Genomic DNA, 22592 nt, shown 5'->3' with positions numbered 1-22592 from the left:
TATTGCTCCAATCTACCTGAATCTGGGCCATGGGCCGGGACTTCCTGTGGTTGTAAAAAAAAAAAAAGAGCTTAGATTGTGATAACAATCAGAATAAAGCCTTGTCATTCTCTGTAAGAATCACACTATCGTACCAAAAGTATTGGGACACCTGTCTTTACACAGGGAGCGTGAAATTAATGATGCCATTAATTAACTTTAACGGCATCCCAGTCTTAGTCCGTAGGGTTCAATATTGAGTTGGCTCCGCCCCTTTGCAGCTATAACAGCTTCAACTCTTCTGGGAAGGCCGTCCACAAGGTTTAGGAGTGTGTCTATGGAAATTAACCATTAACCAGTAAGGACCAGGCCTATTTCTGACATTTGTTGTTTACAAGTTAAAATCAGTAGCTATAAAATTACTTAGAACATTATATATATATATATATTTTTTATTATTATTATTTTTTAGCGGAGACCCTAGAGAATAAAATGAAGATTATTGCAATATTTTATGTCGCTCCCTTTTTGTTATTTGTTAAAATCAATATTTTTTGGTAGAAAATGACATTCTTCTAGTATTCTTTTTTGCACTCTTGAACTGCTTTTATGTGGTATTTGTTCCACATGACCCCACCCTGTTTCCTATGCATCCCTTTTCTCTGCGTTCCGGAACACCACCCCAAACGAGCAGCGCGCACTCTTATCACCCCGTGCCCAGCTTGCACCTCCGTTCAGCAAGTCACCCTCCTGGCCGGACATCTTCTACTCTTCGCTGGGGTCCTTTCAGCGCTTTCCCGTTCTAGTAAGTCAATTCTTCCTTTTATTGCATTTATTTATTTGTTTATTCATTAACCCTTACAAAGTATCAAAGAACAATTATGCTGCCCATCAGGAATTATGGGGCCCCTTACACAGCTTTAGGCATGGCCCCTAGAGCAGAGAACCACCGTGGGGGGCGGGGGGTAATATCCACAGACATCTCCCCCACTGTAATATCCACAGACATCTCCCCCACTGTAATATCCACGGACATCTCCCCCACTGTAATATCCACAGACATCTCCCCACTGTAATATCCACAGACATCCCCCCCACTGTAATATCCACAGACATCTCCCCACTGTAATATCCACAGACATCTCCCCCCACTGTAATATCCACAGACATCTCCCCACTGTAATATCCACAGACATCTCCCCACTGTAATATCCACAGACATCTCCCCCCACTGTAATATCCACAGACATCTCCCCACTGTAATATCCACAGACATCTCCCCCACTGTAATATCCACAGACATCTCCCCCCACTGTAATATCCACAGACATCTCCCCCACTGTAATATCCACAGACATCTCCCCCCACTGTAATATCCACAGACATCTCCCCCCACTGTAATATCCACAGACATCTCCCCACTGTAATATCCACAGACATCTCCCCACTGTAATATCCACAGACATCTCCCCCACTGTAATATCCACAGACATCTCCCCCACTGTCATATCCACAGACATCTCCCCCACTGTAATATCCACAGATATCTCCCCCACTGTAATATCCACAGACATCTCCCCCACTGTAATATCCACAGACATCACCCCCACTGTAATATCCACAGACATCTCCCCAAGGTAATATCCACAGACATCTCCCCCACTGTAATATCCACAGACATCTCCCCACTGTAATATCCACAGACATCTTTCCCACTGTAATATCCACAGACATCTCCCCCACTGTAATATCCACAGACATCTCCCCCACTGTAATATCCACAGACATCTCCCCCACTGTAATATCCACAGATATCTCCCCCACTGTAATATCCACAGACATCTCCCCACTGTAATATCCACAGACATCTCCCCACGGTAATATCCACAGACATCTCCCCCACTGTAATATCCACAGACATCTCCCCACTCTAATATCCACAGACATCTCCCCCACTGTAATATCCACAGACATCTCCTACACTGTAATATCGACAGACATCTCCCCCACTGTAATATCCACATACATCTCCCTCCACTGTAATATCCACAGACATCTCCCCACTGTAATATCCACAGACATCTCCCCACGGTAATATCCACAGACATCTCCCCCACTGTAATATCCACAGACATCTCCCCACTGTAATATCCACAGACATCTTTCCCACTGTAATATCCACAGACATCTCCCCCACTGTAATATCCACAGACATCTCCCCCACTGTAATATCCACAGACATCTCCCCCATTGTAATATCCACAGACATCTCCCCCACTGTAATATCCACAGATATCTCCCCCACTGTAATATCCACAGACATCTCCCCACTGTAATATCCACAGACATCTCCCCACTGTAATATCCACAGACATCTCCCCACGGTAATATCCACAGACATCTCCCCACTGTAATATCCACAGACATCTCCCCACTGTAATATCCACAGACATCTCCCCCACTGTAATATCCACAGACATCTCCCCCACTGTAATATCCACAGACATCTCCCCCACTGTAATATCCACAGACATCTCCTACACTGTAATATCGACAGACATCTCCCCCACTGTAATATCCACAGACATCTCCCCCACTGTAATATCCACAGACATCTCCCCCACTGTAATATCCACAGACATCTCCCCCACTGTAATATCCACAGACATCTCCCCCACTGTAATATCCACAGACATCTCCCCCACTGTAATATCCACAGACATCTCCCCCACTGTAATATCCACAGACATCTCCCCCACTGTAATATCCACAGACATCTCCCTCACTGTAATATCCACAGACATCTCCCCCACTGTAATATCCACAGACATCTCCCCCCACTGTAATATCCACAGACTTCACCCCCACTGTAATATCCACAGACATCTCCCCCACTGTAATATCCAGAGACATCTCCCCCACTGTAATATTCACAGACATCTCCCCCACTGTAATATCCACAGACATCTCCCCCACTGTAATATCCACAGACATCTCCCCCACTGTAATATCCAGAGACATCTCCCCCACTGTAATATTCACAGACATCTCCCCCACTGTAATATCCACAGACATCTCCCCACTGTAATATCCACAGACATCTCCCCAACTGTAATATCCACAGACATCTCCCCCACTGTAATATCCACAGACATCTCCCCCACACTGTAATATCCAGAGACATCTCCCCCACTGTAATATCCACAGACATCTCCCCCACTGTAATATCCACAGACATCTCCCCCACTGTAATATCCACAGACATCTCCCCACTGTAATATCCACAGACATCTCCCCCACTGTAATATCCACAGACATCTCCCCCACTGTAATATCCACAGACATCTCCCCCACTGTAATATCCACAGACATCTCCCCCACTGTAATATCCACAGACATCTCCCCACTGTAATATCCACAGACATCTCCCCCACTATAATATCCACAGACATCTCCCCCACTGTATTATCCACAGACATCTCCCCCACTGTATTATCCACAGACATCTCCCCCACTGTAATATCCACATCATCTCCCCACTGTAATATCCACAGACATCTCCCCACTGTAATATCCACAGACATCTCCCCCCCCCCCCACTGTAATATCCATGGACATCTCCCCCCTGTAATATCCACAGACATCTCCCCACTGTAATATCCACAGACATCTCCCCAACTGTAATATCCACAGACATCTCCCCCCCCACTGTAATATCCACAGACATCTCCCCCACTGTAATATCCACAGACATCTCCCTCACTGTAATATCCACAGACATCTCCCCCACTGTAATATCCACAGACATCTCCCCACTGTAATATCCACAGACATCTCCCCCCACTGCAATATCCACAGACATCTCCCCCACTGTAATATCAACAGACATCTCCCCCACTGTAATATCCACAGACATCTCCCCACTGTAATATCCACAGACATCTCCCCCACTGTAATATCCACAGACATCTCCCCCACTGTAATATCCACAGACATCTCCCCAACTGTAATATCCAGAGACATCTCCCCCCACTGTAATATGCACAGACATCTCCCCACTGTAATATCCACAGACATCTCCCCACTGTAATATCCACAGACATCTCCCCCCACTGTAATATCCACAGACATCTCCCCACTGTAATATCCACAGACATCTCCCCACTGTAATATCCACAGACATCTCCCCCACTGTAATATCCTCAGACATCTCCCCCACTGTAATATCCACAGACATCTCCCCCACTGTAATATCCACAGACATCTCCCCCACTGTAATATCCACAGACATCTCCCCCACTGTATATGAAGATTAGTGCTTGCTTAGTCTTACCAGAGAAGCCGGCCGAACACGAGCAGTTGAGGCCGGGTGATGACGTCAGCGCGCCGCTCTAGGCTCACCTAGGACGCCGTCAGGTGGGCCAAGATGGCCGCCGCTCCGGGGGCAAGGCCGAAGCCGCGGCCTTTCCTATGGCTGAGGCAGCTGCATAGCTCCGCGGATCACGTGGTGTGCCGATCCGCATGTGGTGACCCGTTGGGATCACGGATCATTTACGATCCGTTGCACCACTAGTACCGATCAAAAGAATTTTGATCGATCCAAAAAATTAACGATTAATCAAGGAATTAATCGTTATTTCCGCAGCCCTAAAATATATATATATACAGTATATAGACACATTTTTTGGGTTGTGAGGTGCTTTGGGCTTGGTTGTGCGTGCTTTTTTTTCCTTGTTTTGTATCGCAATCTTGAACTGCTTTTGCTGTGGTAATAATTTCTGTTCACATAATTCCCCCCCCTTACCCCCCCCTCCTTTCCCATCACATAACTCCCCCCCCTTCCCCCCCCCTCCTTTCCCATCACATAATCCCCCCCCCCCCCCTCCCTTTCCCATCACATAACTCTCTCTGCATTCCTGGAACACAACCCCAAAGGGGCAGAACACTCCTATCATCTCATTCCAGCTTCTCCATCCAGCAAGTCACCATCATGACCCGCTATCTTCTACTCTTCACCGGGCTCCTTTCCGCACTTTCCCCTTCTAGTAAGTCTATTCTTTCTGTTATTATACTTATTTATTTGTTTATCAATTAACTGTTACAAAGTATGAGGCCTCATGCACACTGGACGTTTTTTTTCAGCAGCTGTTTTTGCCAGTAGAGGTTTTTCTCTACAGTCATTAACCGCTTGCTTACTGGTCACATAAACCCCCTTCGTTCCCAGGCGAAATTTCAGCTTCCGGCACTGCGTCGCTTTAACTGACAATTGCGCGGTCGTGCGACGTGGCTACCAAACAAAATTGACGTGTTTTTTCCCCACAAATAGAGATTTCTTTTGGTGGTATTTGATCACCTCTGCGGTTTTTATTTTTTTGCGCTATAAACAAAAAAAGAGCGACAATTTTTTAAAAATATATATATTTATTACTTGTTGCTATAATAAATATCCCAATTTTTTTTTTTTTTAAATATTTTTTTTCTCAGTTAAGGCCGATAGATATTTTTCGACGTATTTTTGTAAAAAAATCGCAATAAGCGACTGGTTTGCGCAAAAGTTATAGCGCTTACAAAATGGGGAACAGAATTATGATTTTTTTTATTATTTTTTTTTTTTACTAGTAATGGCGGCGATCTGTGATTTTTATTGGGACTGCGATATTGCGGCGGACGTATCGGACACTTTTGACACAAATTTGGGACCATTCACATTTATAAAGCGATCAGTGCTATAAAAATGCACTAATTACTGTATAAATGTGACTGGCAGGGAAGGGGTTAACACTAGGGGGTGAGGAAGGGGTTAAATGTATTCCCTGGGTGTGTTCTAACTGTGTGGGGGGAGAGGAGTGACTGGGGGAGGTGACCGATGCTGTGTCTCTATGTACAAGAGACACAGATCGGTCTTCTCTCCTCTGACAGCACGTGGAGCTCTGTGTTTACACCCCATCATTACACACAGAGCTCCACGTCCCTGCTCAGTTACCGACGATCGCGTGTACCCGGCGGACATCGCGGCCGCCAGGTACACGCATCGGCTTCCCAGCGATGCACCGGGACAGTGTTTACCCACTGCGCGCCCCCCAGAGGCGCGCGCGGGTAATGCACTTGAAATGACGTCCAGTTGGCACCTGAGAGCCGCGCTGTTGACGTCTTTTGTCAATAGCGCGGGTCTCAAGTGGTTAACTGCTTGCCGACCGCCGCACGCCGGTGTACGTCGGCAGAATGGCACGTCTGCACATATTGGCGTACATGTACGTCCCCTTTAATATGCACAGCCGTGGGTCGCGCGCTCGCCGCCGTGCTCACGACCCTGTTGAGTACTCCCTGACCGTGCCCTGGGGACCCGATCGCCGCCGGTGTCCCGCGATCGGGTCACAGAGCTGAAGAACGGGGAGAGGTAAGTGTAAACAAACCTTTCCCCGTGCTTCCTGATCAAACTGTCACTGATCGTCTGTTCCCTGTCATAGGGAACGGCAATCAGTGACTTGTCATGGCAAGTCAGAATCACTACCCAGGTCACACTTAACCCCTTTAGCGCCCCCTACAGGTTAACCCCTTCCCAGCCAGCGTCATTTTCACAGTAATCAGTACATTTTTATAGCACTGATGGCTGTAAAAATGACAATGGTCCCAAAATGGTGTCAAGAGTGTCCGATGTGTCCGCCATAATGTCGCAGTCACGATAAAAATCGATGTTCGCCGCCATTACTAGTAAAAAAAAATCATTAAAAAAATGCCATAAAACTATTCCCTATTTTGTAGACGCTAGAACTCTTGCGCAAACCAATCAACAAACGCTTATTCCGATTTTTTTTTACCAAAAATAGGTAGAAGAATACGTATCGGCCTAAACTGAGGAAAAAATATTGTTTTATATATTTTTTGGAGATATTTATTATAGCAAAATAAAAAATATTGCTTTTATTTTTTCAAAATTGTCGCTTTATTTTAGTTTATTGCGCAAAAAATAAAAACCACAGAGATGATCAAATACCACCAAAAGAAAGCTCTATTTGTGAGAAAAAAAGGACGTAAATTTTGTTTGAGAGCCACGTCGCACGACCGCGCAATTGTCAGTTAAAGCGGCGCAGTGCCGAATCGCAAAAAGTGGTCAGGTCTTTGGCCAGCCAAATGGTCCGGGGCTGAAGTGGTTAAGGGGGGTAAATCCTCCGGAGGGCATGTGGCTAATTACTAGTTTATATGGTGTTACCTCATTGACAACTTCACATCCATTAAAATCACGCTCATCCAACAAGGGATATCGCTTTCATTTTTGGTTGCAAACCCTTTGGAGCTCCCTTATTCCTGCAGCCATGGTAAAAATATCCGTAATTGGCCCACAATCAGTGCCAGGCGGGACACAAGCTCTTCCTTGGCTCTTGTAGTTGCTCTTGTGCCATTCTCCTTCTTGTAAATTCCATACCCAGGGGAACTCGCTCGGTTTGCAGGAAAAAAACAGATGCATCATTTTTATACATTTCCAAAACAGGAAAACGTTGACAGATGTGACATTTCCCTTTTCCTGAGCTATACTTCCTAAACCAGAGCGACTCTTACTATTCGAGGGAAATGGCAAGGGCTTGGCTTGAGTTACAGCTTAGTAAAAAAATATATATATATATTAGTGCTGTCAGTTAAACGCGCTATTAACGGCATTAACTCCGTCAATTTTTTTATCGCGCGATTAACGAGGCGATTAACGAGGCGGCGTTCGGGGGTTATACCGGGATGATGCCTGCAGCCGCAGGCATCATCTCGGTACCGTTGTTTAGAGCGGGCGATCGGCTATCCAAACATAACAACCTATGCGGCTAAAAGCCGTTCGGTTGTTATGCCGGAGGAGCGGGAGGGGACATCCCCCCCCTCCCGCCGCCTTTCGCCGCTCTGACCGGGCCTCCCGATCCTAGATCCGCCACCTTCTGTGTCCAGGTTGGAGACTGACACTAAGCCGTAAGCGGCTTTGATTCAGTCTCCGCATTGAAACCACGGAAGCGGCGTCATGACGTCACTTCCGGGTTTCTCGGCTGCCAATGGCGCCGGATTTAAAAAAGTACACACTATTCAGAATCGCCGTTTTCGGCGATCTGAATACTTTGAAGTGCAAAGGAGGGCTCGGAGGTCTTTTAGACCCCCGATCCCAACATAAAGAGTACCTGTCACCACCTATTACTGTCACAAGGGATGTTTACATTCCTTGTGACAGCAATAAAAGTGATCAACATGTAAAAAAATAAAAAAACACAATTTAATATTATAAAAAAAAATTAAATAAATAAGAAAACAAAAAAAAATGTTTTAAAGGGTGAACCTCCTTAATAGCGCGATTAATCGTGAGTTAACTATGACATTAATGCGATTAATCGCGATTAAAAATTTTAATCGCTTGACAGCACTAATATATATATATATATAAAAATGGACTTAAAGAGGAACTGCAGTCCGCTCACATAACTTGTAATAAAAACATCTTTGCCATTCTGAAGCTTCAGAAAATAGGGTAGAAAATCTATAGATAAATTTATTCATAAAAATAAGAAATATACGAAAGAGATGGTATACAAAACTTTGTGAACACAATAATACAATATCGGCATATTTAACACAATGCATACATTAGGAAATATTACATAAAAGTTTGTATTAGTGCACACATGTTTATAAAACAAAAAAAACATACGGCACCAAGGGGTATATAAAAACGTTTAGTTCCTTAGGACTGGATTGAATATGCGGAGTGATGGATGTTGTTTTTACTCGCTTTTACTCAACATGTTTCGCGGTAATAAACGCTTCATCAGGAGCAAAGCTTGAGAATCCGGACCCAGAGGGAGCAAGGAGGAGTATGTGATACCCTGGTTGCACATACATGTGCAGCCAGGGCCGCCATCAGGGGGGGTACAGGCAGTACACCTGTAAGGGGTCCGGAGGCCCACAGGGCCCCAGATGGCAACCCCCCTTTTTTTTATTTATTTTTTATAAAAAAAATATATATATTTTATTTTTTATTAAAGGGCCAATTTTTTTATTTATTTTTTTAGAGGTCCGGAGGTCCCCAGGGCCCCGGATGGCAACCCCCCCCCCCTTTTTTTTTATATAAAAAAATATATATTTTTCTTTTTTATTAAAGGGTCCCCAGGGCCCCGGATGGAAACTCCCCCTTTTTATATATATATATATATATATATATATATATATTTGTTTTTATTTATTTTTTTATTAAAGGGCCCAGAAGTTTCTTTTTTTATTATTATTATTATTATTAAAGGGCCCAGAGATCCCGGATTGCAACCCCCCCTTTTTTTTGTAATTTATTTTTATAAAAAATAATAATAATTTGTATATATAAATTGGGCCCAGAGGTCCCCAGGGCCCCAGATAGAAGCCCCCCTTTTTAAAAAAAATATATATATATATTTTATATTTTTTTTTCTTTTTATTAAAGGGCCCAGAGGTCCCCAAGCTTTTTTTATATATATTTATATTTTTCTTTATTTCTTCTTTTTTTTGTAAATGGCTTTTGTAAATTGCTTCTCAATTCTTGCACCCCCCCCCCCCCCGCTTCTCAATTTAAATTTTCAGGTGGCAGGCACGCCCCCCCCCCCTCCCGGGGGCTGTGCTCCAGGGGGCCCATGCCTGAAGCTGTGTAAGGGGCCCCATAATTCCTGATGGTGGCCCTGCGTGCAGCCCACATGTATGTGCGACCAGGGTATGACATACTCCTCCTTGCTCCCTCCGGGTCCGGATTCTCAAGCTTTGCTGGCGTTTGAGCTTACAAGCTACCCAGACTTTTCAGCTATTACCTCCGCAACCTGGTATTGGGAACTGTTTTGGAGTATCCTCCGTCGCCAAACAAACTACTTTCTACTTTTATAAAATGTGCTTTAGCCTGAAGTTTTTACATCCATATACTATGATGTTTTAAATTACCTGTTACTAGCCTACCAGGCCGGTCAGACAACAGCATTGTATATGATACATACCCATTTTCAAAGGTCTGTTTTACACACTCCTGCGGAGATTTAACTTATTTACCGTTATGCTCCTGATGAAGCGTTTATTAACGCGAAACATGTTGAGTAAAAGCGAGTAAAAACAACATCCATCACTCCGCATATTCAATCCAGTCCTAAGGAACTAAACGTTTTTATATACCCCTTGGTGCCGTATGTTTTTTGTTTTATAAACATGTGTGCACTAATACAAACTTTTATGTAATATTTCCTAATGTATGCATTGTGTTAAATATGCCGATATTAGGAAATCTCATTTCTCTGGTTCATTTCTCCGCTAAATTCCCAAATCTTACTGTCTCTCCTCATAACTTTGAACTAATCACTCTTTTTTTGAAAAAATTCGGTTTCACTAACATTTGGCACAGGCCTAAGACAACCTTTGAATCCGTCTGCATAGGAAAGGCTCCCCAAGGCCATTTAATTTCCCTCATGTATTGTGTATTGAGCTCAACATCAGACCCACAATCAGACAACACCAACAAGAAATGGGAAAGGGATCTACGTATAACAATCTCTAATGACCAGTGGACTTCGGTCTTCCATCGCCTACACAAGGGTTCACTAAACGTCCTGATACAGGAAAACAGTTACAAAATATACTCAAGGTGGTATAAAACCCCTTACATTATTAATAAATTTAGCCCAAACGTCTCTCCCTTGTGCTGGCGATGCGGACTAGAGGCTGGCACTCTCCTCCATATATGGTGGGAATGTTCAGCTATCACGACTTTTTGGAAATCAGTCCATGATCTCATTGTGTCCATTACCACCTACACCCCGGACTTTACAGCTGGACAGTACTTATTACACCTCTCCTCTCTACCCAATTCAGTCTACAAGAAATCTATTATTGTGTTTCTTATCAACGCGGCAAAGCTGTGTATTCCAGTTAAATGGTCGCAAGCAACCCCTCCAAAAATTTCAGAGTGGATACGCAAAGTGGATCACATTGCATATATGGAGGAATTGATATCCCATTCTAGAGATTCTTCTAGGAATTTCCGAGATAAATGGGCATGCTGGCACCACTTTGCGGATTCTTCTGAATACCGTACTTTGTTGGATTCCTGATGAGTCCCGGAATCTGATTAATCTCCTCTGTTGTTCCTATTTTCTATAACTTTGTCAATTTGAATCACACCGCTTATAATAGGATGGTTTCCTCAACCCTCCCTCTACCTTGCCTTCCCCTACCCCTTCCTTTCCCCCCTAAATACTCTAATTTTATCTTGACTGCTTTGTTGTGACTATGATGGATCACTAACTTTAAATATTGATCCTTGTTTTATGTTCTTGAATGTAATGTCACTTATTCGACTTATTGCATACATTGTAACAAGATCGCTTTGTATACTCTTACATGTTTTAAAAACCCAATAAACATATTTGAAAAAAAAAAAAAAATATGCCGATATTGTATTATTGTGTTCACAAAGTTTTGTATACCATCTCTTTCGTATATTTCTTATTTTTATGAATACATTTATCTATAGATTATCTACCCTATTTACTTGTACCATCTAAAGTCCATTTCATTAGCCCAGATTAATTCCCAGGTACATATTATCGGGACGTTGGTACAGTAGTACACTGGCATTCACAGCGTTAGTCGCCCTGTGTTCTATGCACTTTTTTTTAGCAAGACCCATTTAAAAATTCTGAAGCTTCCCTCCAACCGCTTTGCATATCATTTTATATATACTGCGATTCTGTGCTTGCCAAATATGCTGCAGAAATCGATTTCTGCAGCAAATTTGGCAAGCACAGAATCTGGCTGCAGTAGGGTGACCACGTGTCCCGGATTGCCCGGGAAAGTCCCACATTTTGCAGGTCTGTCCCGGGCACATTCATTTCCAGGACAATACAGTGTCCCAGAATGAAACTGACACAGCCAAACCCCCGAGCCAATCTGATGCCCCCAAAAAAGGCCGCCACATCACCGCTTTACTCACTGACAGTACTTGCCCTGGCCGGGAATGCCTGGAGGAGCACAATCCCCGCCCCCCTGCTTGTGATTGGAGAAATCATAAACCCCGCCTCTTGTGTCCAATCACTGTGCTGTGATTCGTTACAGCACAAGCTGATTTTTGGGAAGTCCCTGAATGGTAGTTTGGAAATGTGGTCACCCTAGGCTGCAGCCATTTTAACTGTGGGCAGCTGAAGTTGCTGCCTGTTCACTTCCTGGATTTATACAGACACACAAAGTCACAGCTCCACTGTCTACAAATGATTGTATGTGTACTGGAATTTTTATATATATATATATATATATATATATATATATATATATATATATATATATATATTACTAATGACGGCGATCAGTGACTTATAATGGGACTGTGATAGTCCAACAGGTAATCTATCATGAACTGACACTGGGGGGGTGGGACTGACTAACTGACACTGACATCACCAGTGACACTAATACAGTGATCAGTGCTAGTACTATACACTGTTACTGTACTAATGACACTGGCTGGGAAAGGGTTAACTGTGCTCCTAACAATGTGTAATGTGTGCTGCTTTTACTAGTAGATAGAATAAATTCAAATAAAATAGATAAGAATAGAATTCAAAACAATGGAATCCAAAATAATTGAAAATAATAGAATAGAAAAAAGGAGAATAGAATAGAAAAACTAAATTGAATAAACAAAATATAAAGAATATAACCATCTCCAAAAATTCAAATTTTGAATAGAATGAATTTGAATAGAGAATATTGGAATAGAGAATAATGGAAAAGAATAGAATAGAAAAGAATTAAATAACAAATTAATATAGAATAGAATAAAATTGAAAAAATATAACCGTAATATTCTTTCTTTTTTATTTATTCTATTCCATTGATTTTCTATTATATTCTCTTATTTTCTATTGTATTTCTAATCATTTTCATTTCGTAATTCATTCTATCTGAAATGCGAATTTTGGAGAATGGATATATATTTTTTTCCATTTTATTCTATTCTGTTCTAATTTTCGAATTGTCAGACAGTTAGTATCAGTAGCCTAATACAACTGCTGCATTTAAATGGAAAAAAAAAATCGAATTTTCGATAAAAAAAATGTTGAATGCGGTCCGATTTTTGGGAATTTGGTTGAATTTTTCAAAATTTGAACGAACAAAACGAATTCCAAAAACGAATGAAACGAATGTAACAAGTTTAGCGTAACTAATTTATTTAAATAACGAATCAAAACAAAAATAAATGACCTTGTTTTGTTCTTTTCTCCTCTTGTCCTATAGGTCACTCTCTGTCCTGCATACAATGTATGAATTTAGAGGGGGATTCGTGTACAGCCCCCACACAGACCTGCCCCAAGCCCGATCAGATCTGTAGGTCGGTGTATATGCTCACTTCAGGCGGTATGTAGAAAATCTTTTTCTTTGTTGGAAGAACAACAACAGCATGTAATGTAAAGTACTGTGAACAATATATATATGCCTTATACCTGTCTATACCAGTAGGTGGCACTGCAGTGTATTCCAAGGTAATGTATTTAGAGGAAGTACCTTCGTTCCTAAGTGTGTGTAGTTGTATGCTCCTTGTTCCTGTTACATGCTGTAAAATATGTTTTGCCATTCTCCATAAAAGTAAAACAATTTGCTGTATACAAGAAGCTTCCAGCGCATCATTTCAAAACTCTGACAGTTAGGAAACTAAGGCCCAGATTCTCAAAGGGCTTACGACGGCGCAACGCCATGTACGCCGTCGTAAGTCCTAATCTGGGCCGTCGTATCTATGCGACTGATTCTTAGGCTCCATTCACATCTAGGCGGACGAAATCGCGGCGTTTTGTCCCGCGAATTGCGGCGGCAAATAGCGGCGTTTTGTACTGCGATTTGCAGCCGCGATTGTCCGCCTAGATGTGCCCCTAGATGTGCCCCTCTATGGATATGGTTCCCGAACGCCGAAAGCCGCCTGAAAAAAAGGTCCGGGACCTTTTTTCAGGCGGCAGGCGACAGGCGTCCGGCGTGGAGATGTGAACCATCTCCATAGAAGGCAATGTGTTTTCATCCCTCTGGCGGCAGCGGCGTCACACTACAGGCGACAAAACGCCTAGGTGTGAATGGGGGCTTAGAATCAGATACGCATAGATAACCATTAGATCCGACAGGCGTAAGGCTCTTACGCCGTCGGATCTTAAATGCAATTTTTTTTTTGGCCGCTAGGTGTCGCCTCCGTCGTTTTCCCCGTCGAGTATGCAAATTAGCTAGATCCACGAATTCCCGAACGTACGCGCGGCCGACGCAGTGAAGTTACAACGTTTACGTTAGGCTTGTCCCGGCGTAAAGTTGCCCCTGCTATATGGTGGCGAAACCAATGTTAAGTATAGCCGTCGTTCCCGCGTCGAAATTTAAAAATTTACGTCGTTTGCGTAAGTCGTCCGTGAATGGGGCTGGGCGCCATTTACGTTCACGTCGAAACCAATGACGTCCTAGCAACGTCATTTGGAGCAATGCACCCTGGGATATTTTACGGACGGCGCATGCACAGTACGTTCGGTGCGGGAACGCGCTTAATTTAAATGCTCCACGCCCCCTACACGGCTAATTTGAATTAGGCGGGCTTGCGCCGGGTGATTTACGCTACGCCGCCGCAACTTTACAGGCAAGTTCTTTGAGAATAAAGCACTTGCCTGTAAAACTTGCGGCGGCGTAACGTAAATCAGATACGTTACGCCCGCCCAGTTTTGCGTAATTGTACGAGAATCTGGGCCTATATGCAAGAATTTGCACACCAATAGTGGAATTAAACGGAGAACTCCATTGGGCTTTACGTTTTTCCTTTTTGCCCTTGTTTCAGATGGGATACCTGAATCTCAGACGTTCCTTAGAGAATGTGGGGACCGCGCTACTTGCCATCTATCTGGAACCCTCAGTGTTCCCAATGAGCGAATCCAGTCCAGCGCCACCTGCTGTAATTCGGACGGATGTACGCCTGAAAAGCCGGTCTGTAAGTATCTGGACTTATCTGTTCTCATGCTCCTCTATGTTATAGAAAAGGTATGGGGGGAGGGAGTCCTGTAGACCAGTCCAAGGAAGACATCCTTGATTCTATATGTGTAGCACACCCCACGTAGGAGCCGCTGGTGTTTTAGGATCCCCCACCCTGCACAGCCGGGCACACCGAACTTCCACATGCACACTTGAGTCAGGAACAGTGGGGACTGTTTTTTTTTTTTTTTTTTGGAGGGGAGGCAAACACAAACCCCGCAGGACGGCCGGCAAACAACCCCCCCCCCCCCAGATGGCTGGCGATGGCACTATTTCCCCCGCTCGCTTGCTTCTGCCAGTCGGTCGGGCACTTTCCCCATCTAGGTGGCAGGTGGTGGCTCCGGTGTCCTCTCCTCCAGCACAGCTCCGTCCGCCGTGCGTCTCCTCTCTCCTCCTAGGCCATCCTCTTTCTAGGTCCAACAGGAGTACCTAATGTTTTGGCCAATCAGGAAACGGGTCTCACAAGGTAGGGTGAAAATGTTACCCCCCCCCCCCTTTTCTTTACATGCACATTTTACCTCTCCTTTCTTGACATGCCCATTTCACAGTGTCAAAGAAAGTTGGGGGGATGAAATAGGCCTAAAAAGAAAAAGGGGGGATGAAATGGGCATGGAAAGGAAAGGGGGGGGGGTAAATGTTTAGCCTACTTTCCTTTACATGTCCATTCATTCCCCCCACTCCTTTCTTCACATTGCCATTTCATTCCAATCCAGCAGAGACATCCCCATATAATCCAGCAAAGAGACATCCCCATCCAGAAAATAGACAGTCCCAATCCAGAAAATAGACAATCCTCAATACAGCAAAGAGACATCCCCATCCAGCAAAGAGACGGCCCCATATAGCAAAGAGATGGCCCCATGTCGCAAAGAGACATCCCCATCCAGCAAAGAGGCAGCCCCATATAGCAAAGAGACAGTCCAATCTAGCATAGAGACATTCCCATCCAGCAAATAGATGGCCCCATCCAGAAAATAGATGGTCTGATGGTCTGATGTGCGTACACACCATCAGTTCAAAAACCGATCGAGTCCAACGCGGTGACGTAAAACACAACGACGTGCTGAAAAAAACGAAGTTCAATGCTTCCAAGCATGCGTCGACTTGATTCTGAGCATGCGCGGGTTTTGAACTGATGTTTTTGCGTACTAACCATCGGTTTTGACCGATCGGTCAGGCGTCTATCAGTCCGATTTTAAAGCAAGTTCTGAGGCCCTGTACACACGATCAGTCCAAACTGATGAAAACGGACTGAAGTTCAGTTTCATCGGTCCAAACCTACCGTGTGTACGCCCCATCAGACTTTTGTCCTTCAGACCAAAGTTTTAAAACTTGCTTTAAAATCGGACTGATGGACTGATGACCGATCAGTCAAAACCGATGGTTAGTACGCAAAAGCATCGGTTCAAAACCCGCGCATGCTTGGAAGCATTGAACTTCGTTTTTTTTTAGCACGTCGTTGTGTTTTACGTCACCGCGTTGGACTCGATCGAATTTTGAACTGATGGGGCTAGATTCACATACAATGGCGGATCTTTATGCCGGCGTAGTGCATCTTTTTTCCGTTGCACCGGACCAGCGCGGAGAGGCCTGTACATGATTCACAAAAAAAATTCTCACCCAGATGCACCAGCGGGGCGTAATTTAGACGGCGTAACTGTAAGTGGGCGTCACCCTATGCTAATGAAGCTCCGACGGTGGCGCAGGGAGATACGTCGGGCGCAACTTTTACCGCACATGCTCAGTGACATCGACGGGCTGACTGCCCCCATCTGCACATGCTCAGAACTGCGCCCCCCGGCGTGACCCCTAAGATACGCCGGCCCACTGCCTCCGCCCAGTCCATAAATACACCCAGACATGCGCCCTACAAGTTCAAAAGTACCCAAGCATTTTTGGCTCCTGCTAGGTCTTTTGCACTTGTTTTTTGGGGGAATTATGGCTGCTGGAGATCCTCTCCCGTGCCCTCCTACGTGCCTGTCGACGCAGTAGTGCTATGACCACGGCTGCCCCTGGCATGTTGGCACACAGATGTGTTGTCCAGCAAGTGTGGTTGCTCAGGTCGTCTGTAACAGTGCTGCTGCAGCTGCTCTCCAGCTGACCTGTGCAAGTGTGGTGCAAAGTTACCCCTGCTTTATGAGGGGTAACTTTGCGCCGGAATTTCCAGTTACGCGCACCGGGAGTAGCCTGCGCCGGCCAAACGTAGGGCCAGATTCACGTAGCGCAGCGGATCTATAGATCTGCTCGTTCTACGTGAATTAAGATCCCGCAAGTTTAGGAGGCAAGTGGCTAATTCACAAACAACTTACCTCCAAACTTGCGACGGCGGATCCTAAATCCCCCGGCGGAATTCAAATTCCGCGGCTAGGGGAGTGTACTATTTAAATCAGCGCGTTCCCGCGCCGATTTAAATGCGCAGGCGCCGTCCGTGAAATTTCCCGGCGTGCATTGCTCCCACTGACGTCGCTAGGACGTCAGTGGTTGCGACGCTTACGTAAACGACGTCCGTCCGTATTCGAGAACGACTTACGCAAACGACGTTAAAAAATTTAAATTCGACGCGGGAACGTCGGCTATACTTAACATTGGCTGCGCCTGATGAAAGCAGGGGTAAGTATACGACGGGTACGCCGCTACGGAAACGTCGTAAGAAGACTGCGTCGGGTCCGCGTACGTTCGTGAATTTGCGTATCTCGCTGATTTACATATTATTTATCGTAAATCAGCGGGAACGCCCCCGGCGCCATTTTTAAATTGAAAAAAGGATCCGACAGTGTAACACAGTGTAACACTGTCAGATCTTAGCCCTATCTATGTGTATCTGCTTCTATGAATCAGGCGCATAGATAGGACCAGTGTAAGTCAGAGATACGATGGTGTATCTGTAGATACACCGTCGTATCTCTTTGTGAATCTGGCCCGTACTTTTCTGAATCGGCGTATCTCCCTCATTTGCATATTTAAAACCAAAAAACCATGGCCGCGCCAGATCCGTCCAGCGTAAATATGCGCCAACGCCGGTAGGAAGAAGTCTATTTTGAGGCGTATCTGGTTCTGTGGGTACGGCGTAGAGATACGACGGTGCACATTTAAGACTTACGCCGCGCATCTCGAGATACGCCGGCGTAAGTGCTACATGAATCTGGCCCACGGTGTGTAGGCACATCAGTCCATCAGACCATCAGACTTCAGTCCGTTTTCATCAGTTTGGACTGATCGGGCCAGATTCACGTAGATCAGCGGATCTATAGATCCGCTCGATCTACGTGATTTAAGATCCGCTCCCGCAAGTTTGAGAGGAAAGTGGCTAATTCACAAACCACTTACCTCCAAACTTGCGGCAGCGGATCCTAAATCCCGCGACGGAATTCAAATTCCGCGGCTAGGGGGAGTGTACTATTTAAATCAGGCGCGTTCCCGCGCCGATTTAAATGCGCATGCGCCCTCCGCGAAATTTCCCGGCGTGCATTGCTCCCACTGACGTCGCTAGGACGTCAGTGGTTTCGACGCTTACGTAAACGACGTCCGTCCGTATTCGAGAACGGCTTACGCAAACGACGTTAAAAAATTCAAATTCGACGCGGGAACGCCGGCTATACTTAACATTGGCTGCGCCTGATAAAAGAAGGGGTAAGTATACGCCGGGAAAGCCGCTACGGAAACGTCGTAAGAAGACTGCGTCGGGTCCGCGTACGTTCGTGAATTTTCGTATCTTGCTGATTTACATATTATTTATCGTAAATCAGCGGGAACGCCCCCGGCGCCATTTTTAAATGGAAAAAAATATCTGACAGTGTAACACATTGTAACACTGTCAGATCTTAGCCCTATCTATGCGTATCTGATTCTATGAATCAGGCGCATAGATAGGACCAGTGTAAGTCAGAGATACGACGGTGTATCTGTAGATACACCGTCGTATCTCTTTGTGAATCTGGCCCATCGTGTGTACAAGGCCTAAAACTTTAGACTGAACGACAACAGTCCCATGGGCCATATACACGGTAGGTTTGGACTGATGAAACTGAACTTCAGTCCGTTTTCATCAGTTTGGACTGATCGTGTGTACAGGGCCTTACTGTATGTACATGGGATTTTTTTTTTTTTATTAAAAATGTTTTAATACATTTTTTAAAGATTTTAAACAAACGTTCACGTTATCATTATGGGGAATTGTTCGTAGAATTTTGAGGAAAATAATGAATTTAATCCATTTTGGAACAAGGCTGTAACAACAAAATTGTGGAAAATGTGAAGCGCTGTGACTACTTTCCTTATGCACTGTAACACTAAAACAAGAAGTTCTAACTAACAGAGGAGACATTTTAACGAGTTTATACTTTTTTTTGCTATCAGTGCCGCCGATAAGCAATGAGAAGAATGGCGTCAGCTGCCAATCCTGTAGGAGCACCGGGGAGGGGTCATGTCAATCATCTGACTACATACAATGCGTAGGAGAAGAAGTGAAATGCTTCAAACAGAGTCAAACCATAAAAGGTGATCCATTTAAATATTTCAAATGATGAAGATGCATACGTCGCAATAGTCACCTTAGCCAACCCCAGCCCATCTCTATCTACTGATATGAGACATTTAGAAAGAAGGCAACTCCATTTTTGAAGGCATTTTGGGCGGAGTAGTAGGGGGGTGGGGGGGAGGGTAGGGGTTTGAATCCCTGCCAAGCATACACTGCTAGGAGAATATTGTGGCAACCTCTCCTCCAGCCCCTGGTATAACTAGGGTTGCCACCTGTCCAAGATTCCCCCGGGCAGTTCGGGTTTTCAGTCCACCTAAAACCCGGACACATCAGTGGCAGCCCTGCAGCACAAGTCCTCCTATCTCCCTCCCCTCCTGTCGGCTCCAAGTGCTTCTAATTATATTGGTAGGGGGAACTTTAACTGGTGTACAGACTGGGGGGATTATACTGGTGGACAGACTGACCTGGGGGGATTATACTGGTGGACAGACTGACCTGGGGGGATTATACTGGGGGACAGATTGACCTGGGGGATTATACTGGGGGACAGACTGACCAAGGAAGGATTATACTGGAGGACAGACTGACCTGGGGGGATTGTACTGGTGGACAGACTGACCAAGGAAGGATTGTACTGGTGGACAGACTGACCAAGGAAGGATTATACTGGAGGACAGACTGACCTGGGGGGATTATACTGGTGGAGAGACTGACCAAGGAAGGATTATACTGGTGGACAGACTGACCTGGGGGAATTATACTGGTGGACAGACTGACCTGGGGGGATTATACTGGTGGACAGACTGACCTGGGGGGATTATACTGGGGGACAGATTGACCTGGGCGATTAAACTGGTGGACAGACTGACCTGGGGGGATTATACTGGGGGACAGATTGACTTGGGCGATTATACTGGTGGACAGACTGACCTGGGGGATTATACTGGGGGACAGACTGAACAAGGAGGGGTTATACTGGAGGACAGACTGACCTGGGGGGATTATCCTGGTGGACAGACTGACCTGGGGGGATTATACTGGGGGACAGACTGACCTGGGGGGATTATACTGGGGGACAGACTGACCTGCGGGTTTATACTGGTGGACAGACTGACCTGGGGGGATTATCCTGGTGGACAGACTTACCTGGGGGGATTATACTGGGGGACAGACTAACCAAGGAAGGATTATGCTGGAGGACAGACTTACCTGGGGGGATTATACTGGTGGACAGACTGACCTGCGGGATTATACTGGGGGACAGACTAACCAAGGAAGGATTATACTGGAGGACAGACTGACCAAGGAGGGATTATCTTGGAGGGGACACCGCAGCCTCCCACACACCACCTAGATGGGGTAAGTGCTGGACCAACCAGCAGACTTGGGGGGGTAGTGCTGCTGGCCACCTGGGGGGTTGTTGTTTTGCCCCACTGGTGCTGCTGCTTCTCCTCCCCCAGCTCTTGTGCTGCTGAGAACAGAGGGAATGTGATCACTTATAAAAAAGGGGGAAAAAAGGTATTTATAATGTTTTTTTTATATCTACAGTAAACAAAAATGTTTTGCATCTCATTTCTATTTTAAACTGAATGGGTTGTTTTACAAGATGATCGTTTACAATCACTTTAAGTTTGAGTTGTCCTGTTATAATGCTGTGCTTTTCCCCCGCAGGAAGTGAATGGACAAAAAAATCCTCCATGCGCGGCTGCACTACCAAAACAAATTGCAACATTTCCCATGCGGAGGGATCGATCGGAGATATGACAGTTACAACGGATTTCACCTGCTCCGACCGATGTACCGGTCTCCACTACAGTCTCTCTCCGCTCCTCCTTACCATAGGCCTCATCATAAAGGTCTTACATTAGGATATTACATTACCTGTTCCATATCTGAAGCTGAATTTTTTTTATATATTTTTTTAAATCATAGCACTGAAAAGAGAAGATGATTAAAATGTCGATATTAAACACTTTTATACTTTTGTATGTAACAAGGCGTAGTGCACCGTTTTGACTTTTCACTTAAAGAAGGCGTAAATCTTTTATTCAAGTGATATTAAGCCCTCGATTTTTATTTATTTTTTAAGCACTTTCAGCAGCTGATTTAATTTCTTAGTGGTTTATGTCATTTTATACATCATTGGCCCAGATTCAAGAAGCACTTGCGCCCGCGCAACCATAGGTTACGCGGCGCAAGTGCTTACTTGCTCCGGTGTAACGAGTGCTCCTGATTCAGGAACCTCGTTACACCGACTGCAGGCTAAAATCTGCGCGGCATAAGGCTCTTATGCCTCGCAGATTTTAGGCTGCATTCTTGCGGGGGCCGCTAGGGGGCGCTCCCATTGTGTATCAGCGTGTAGTATGCAAATTGCATGCTGCCACTGATTCACAAGCTTGCGCGGGCCCCGCGCAAGCCAGGTACGGAGTTTCCGTACGGCTACTTTTAGCGCAAGGCTGCCCCTTCTAATCGTAGGGGCAGCCAATGCTAAAGTATAGCCGGCCTTCCCGCGCCGTGAAATTTGAATTTCACGGCGTTTGCGTAAGTGAAACGTGAATGGCGCTGGACGCCATTCACGTTCACTTAGAAGCAAATGACGTCCTTGCGACGTCATTTGCCGCAATGCACGTCGGGAAAGCTTCCCGACGGAGCATGCGCTGTACGCTCGGTGCGGGAGCGCGCCTAATTTAAATGATTCCCGCCCCCGGCGGGATCATTTAACTTGCGCGCGCTTACGCCGGCCAAATTTGCCGGCGCTCCCTCGCAATTCACGGAGCTACTGCTCCGTGAGTCGAGGGCAGCGCAAAATATTTGCGGGGACGCAGGGCAAAATCGTTGCCCTGCTCCCCCGCAAATATCGCGCAATTCTACTTGAATCTGGGCCAGTGTATACTTTTGTGGGGCAGAGGCGACGAACATCCACACAATCAGGGCGAAAATTGCGGTAGCTCTTCTATTTTGTGTGGTTCCTTTATCATTAGCACCATCTAGTGGGCACAATACTTATTTTTTTCCTGATTGAGGTATTTCTGAAAAAAAGAAAAGTGCTATATTGCCCCTAGATGGCGCTGGTGATATAGGAACTACTCAGATTAGAGAAACGATGACAATTTTTCTC

The 22592-nt window shown here is 45.2% G+C and overlaps 1 protein-coding gene across 2 annotated transcripts; it reads left to right on the top strand.

Moving 5' to 3' along the window:
- The first annotated feature begins 563 nt into the window (after positions 1 to 563).
- Positions 564 to 21674, top strand: LOC120916306 (phospholipase A2 inhibitor and Ly6/PLAUR domain-containing protein-like). Of its 2 annotated transcripts, none has more exons than XM_040327209.1 (5): positions 564 to 784; positions 13246 to 13365; positions 14807 to 14956; positions 19354 to 19494; positions 21146 to 21674. In XM_040327209.1, exons 1-5 carry the CDS (start codon positions 589 to 591, stop codon positions 21340 to 21342), a joined length of 804 nt encoding a protein of 267 aa, XP_040183143.1. In that variant the 5' UTR covers positions 564 to 588; the 3' UTR covers positions 21343 to 21674. The 2 variants fall into 2 exon arrangements, with proteins under 2 accessions (XP_040183143.1, XP_040183144.1); XM_040327210.1 differs by lacking the exon at positions 564 to 784 and adding an exon at positions 4926 to 5024 and having other exon boundaries at positions 21146 to 21669.
- The last annotated feature ends 918 nt before the right edge of the window (positions 21675 to 22592 follow it).

The sequence above is a fragment of the Rana temporaria genome, chromosome 10 (genome assembly GCF_905171775.1).
Source record: "Rana temporaria chromosome 10, aRanTem1.1, whole genome shotgun sequence".
Lineage (NCBI taxonomy): Eukaryota > Metazoa > Chordata > Amphibia > Anura > Ranidae > Rana > Rana temporaria.
The sequence above is the reverse complement of the archived record's forward strand: the minus strand, read 5'-3'. Positions and strand labels throughout refer to the sequence as shown.

Excerpts from the sequence above, each read along its gene's own strand:
- LOC120916306 (XM_040327209.1), top strand. The coding sequence starts at position 589 with ATGTGGTATTTGTTCCACATGACCCCACCCTGTTTCCTATGCATCCCT. Across the intron at positions 13,366-14,806 it reads GTATATGCTCACTTCAGGCG|ATGGGATACCTGAATCTCAG; the intron begins GTATGTAGAAAA and ends CCCTTGTTTCAG. Across the intron at positions 14,957-19,353 it reads TACGCCTGAAAAGCCGGTCT|TGCCGCCGATAAGCAATGAG; the intron begins GTAAGTATCTGG and ends TTTTGCTATCAG.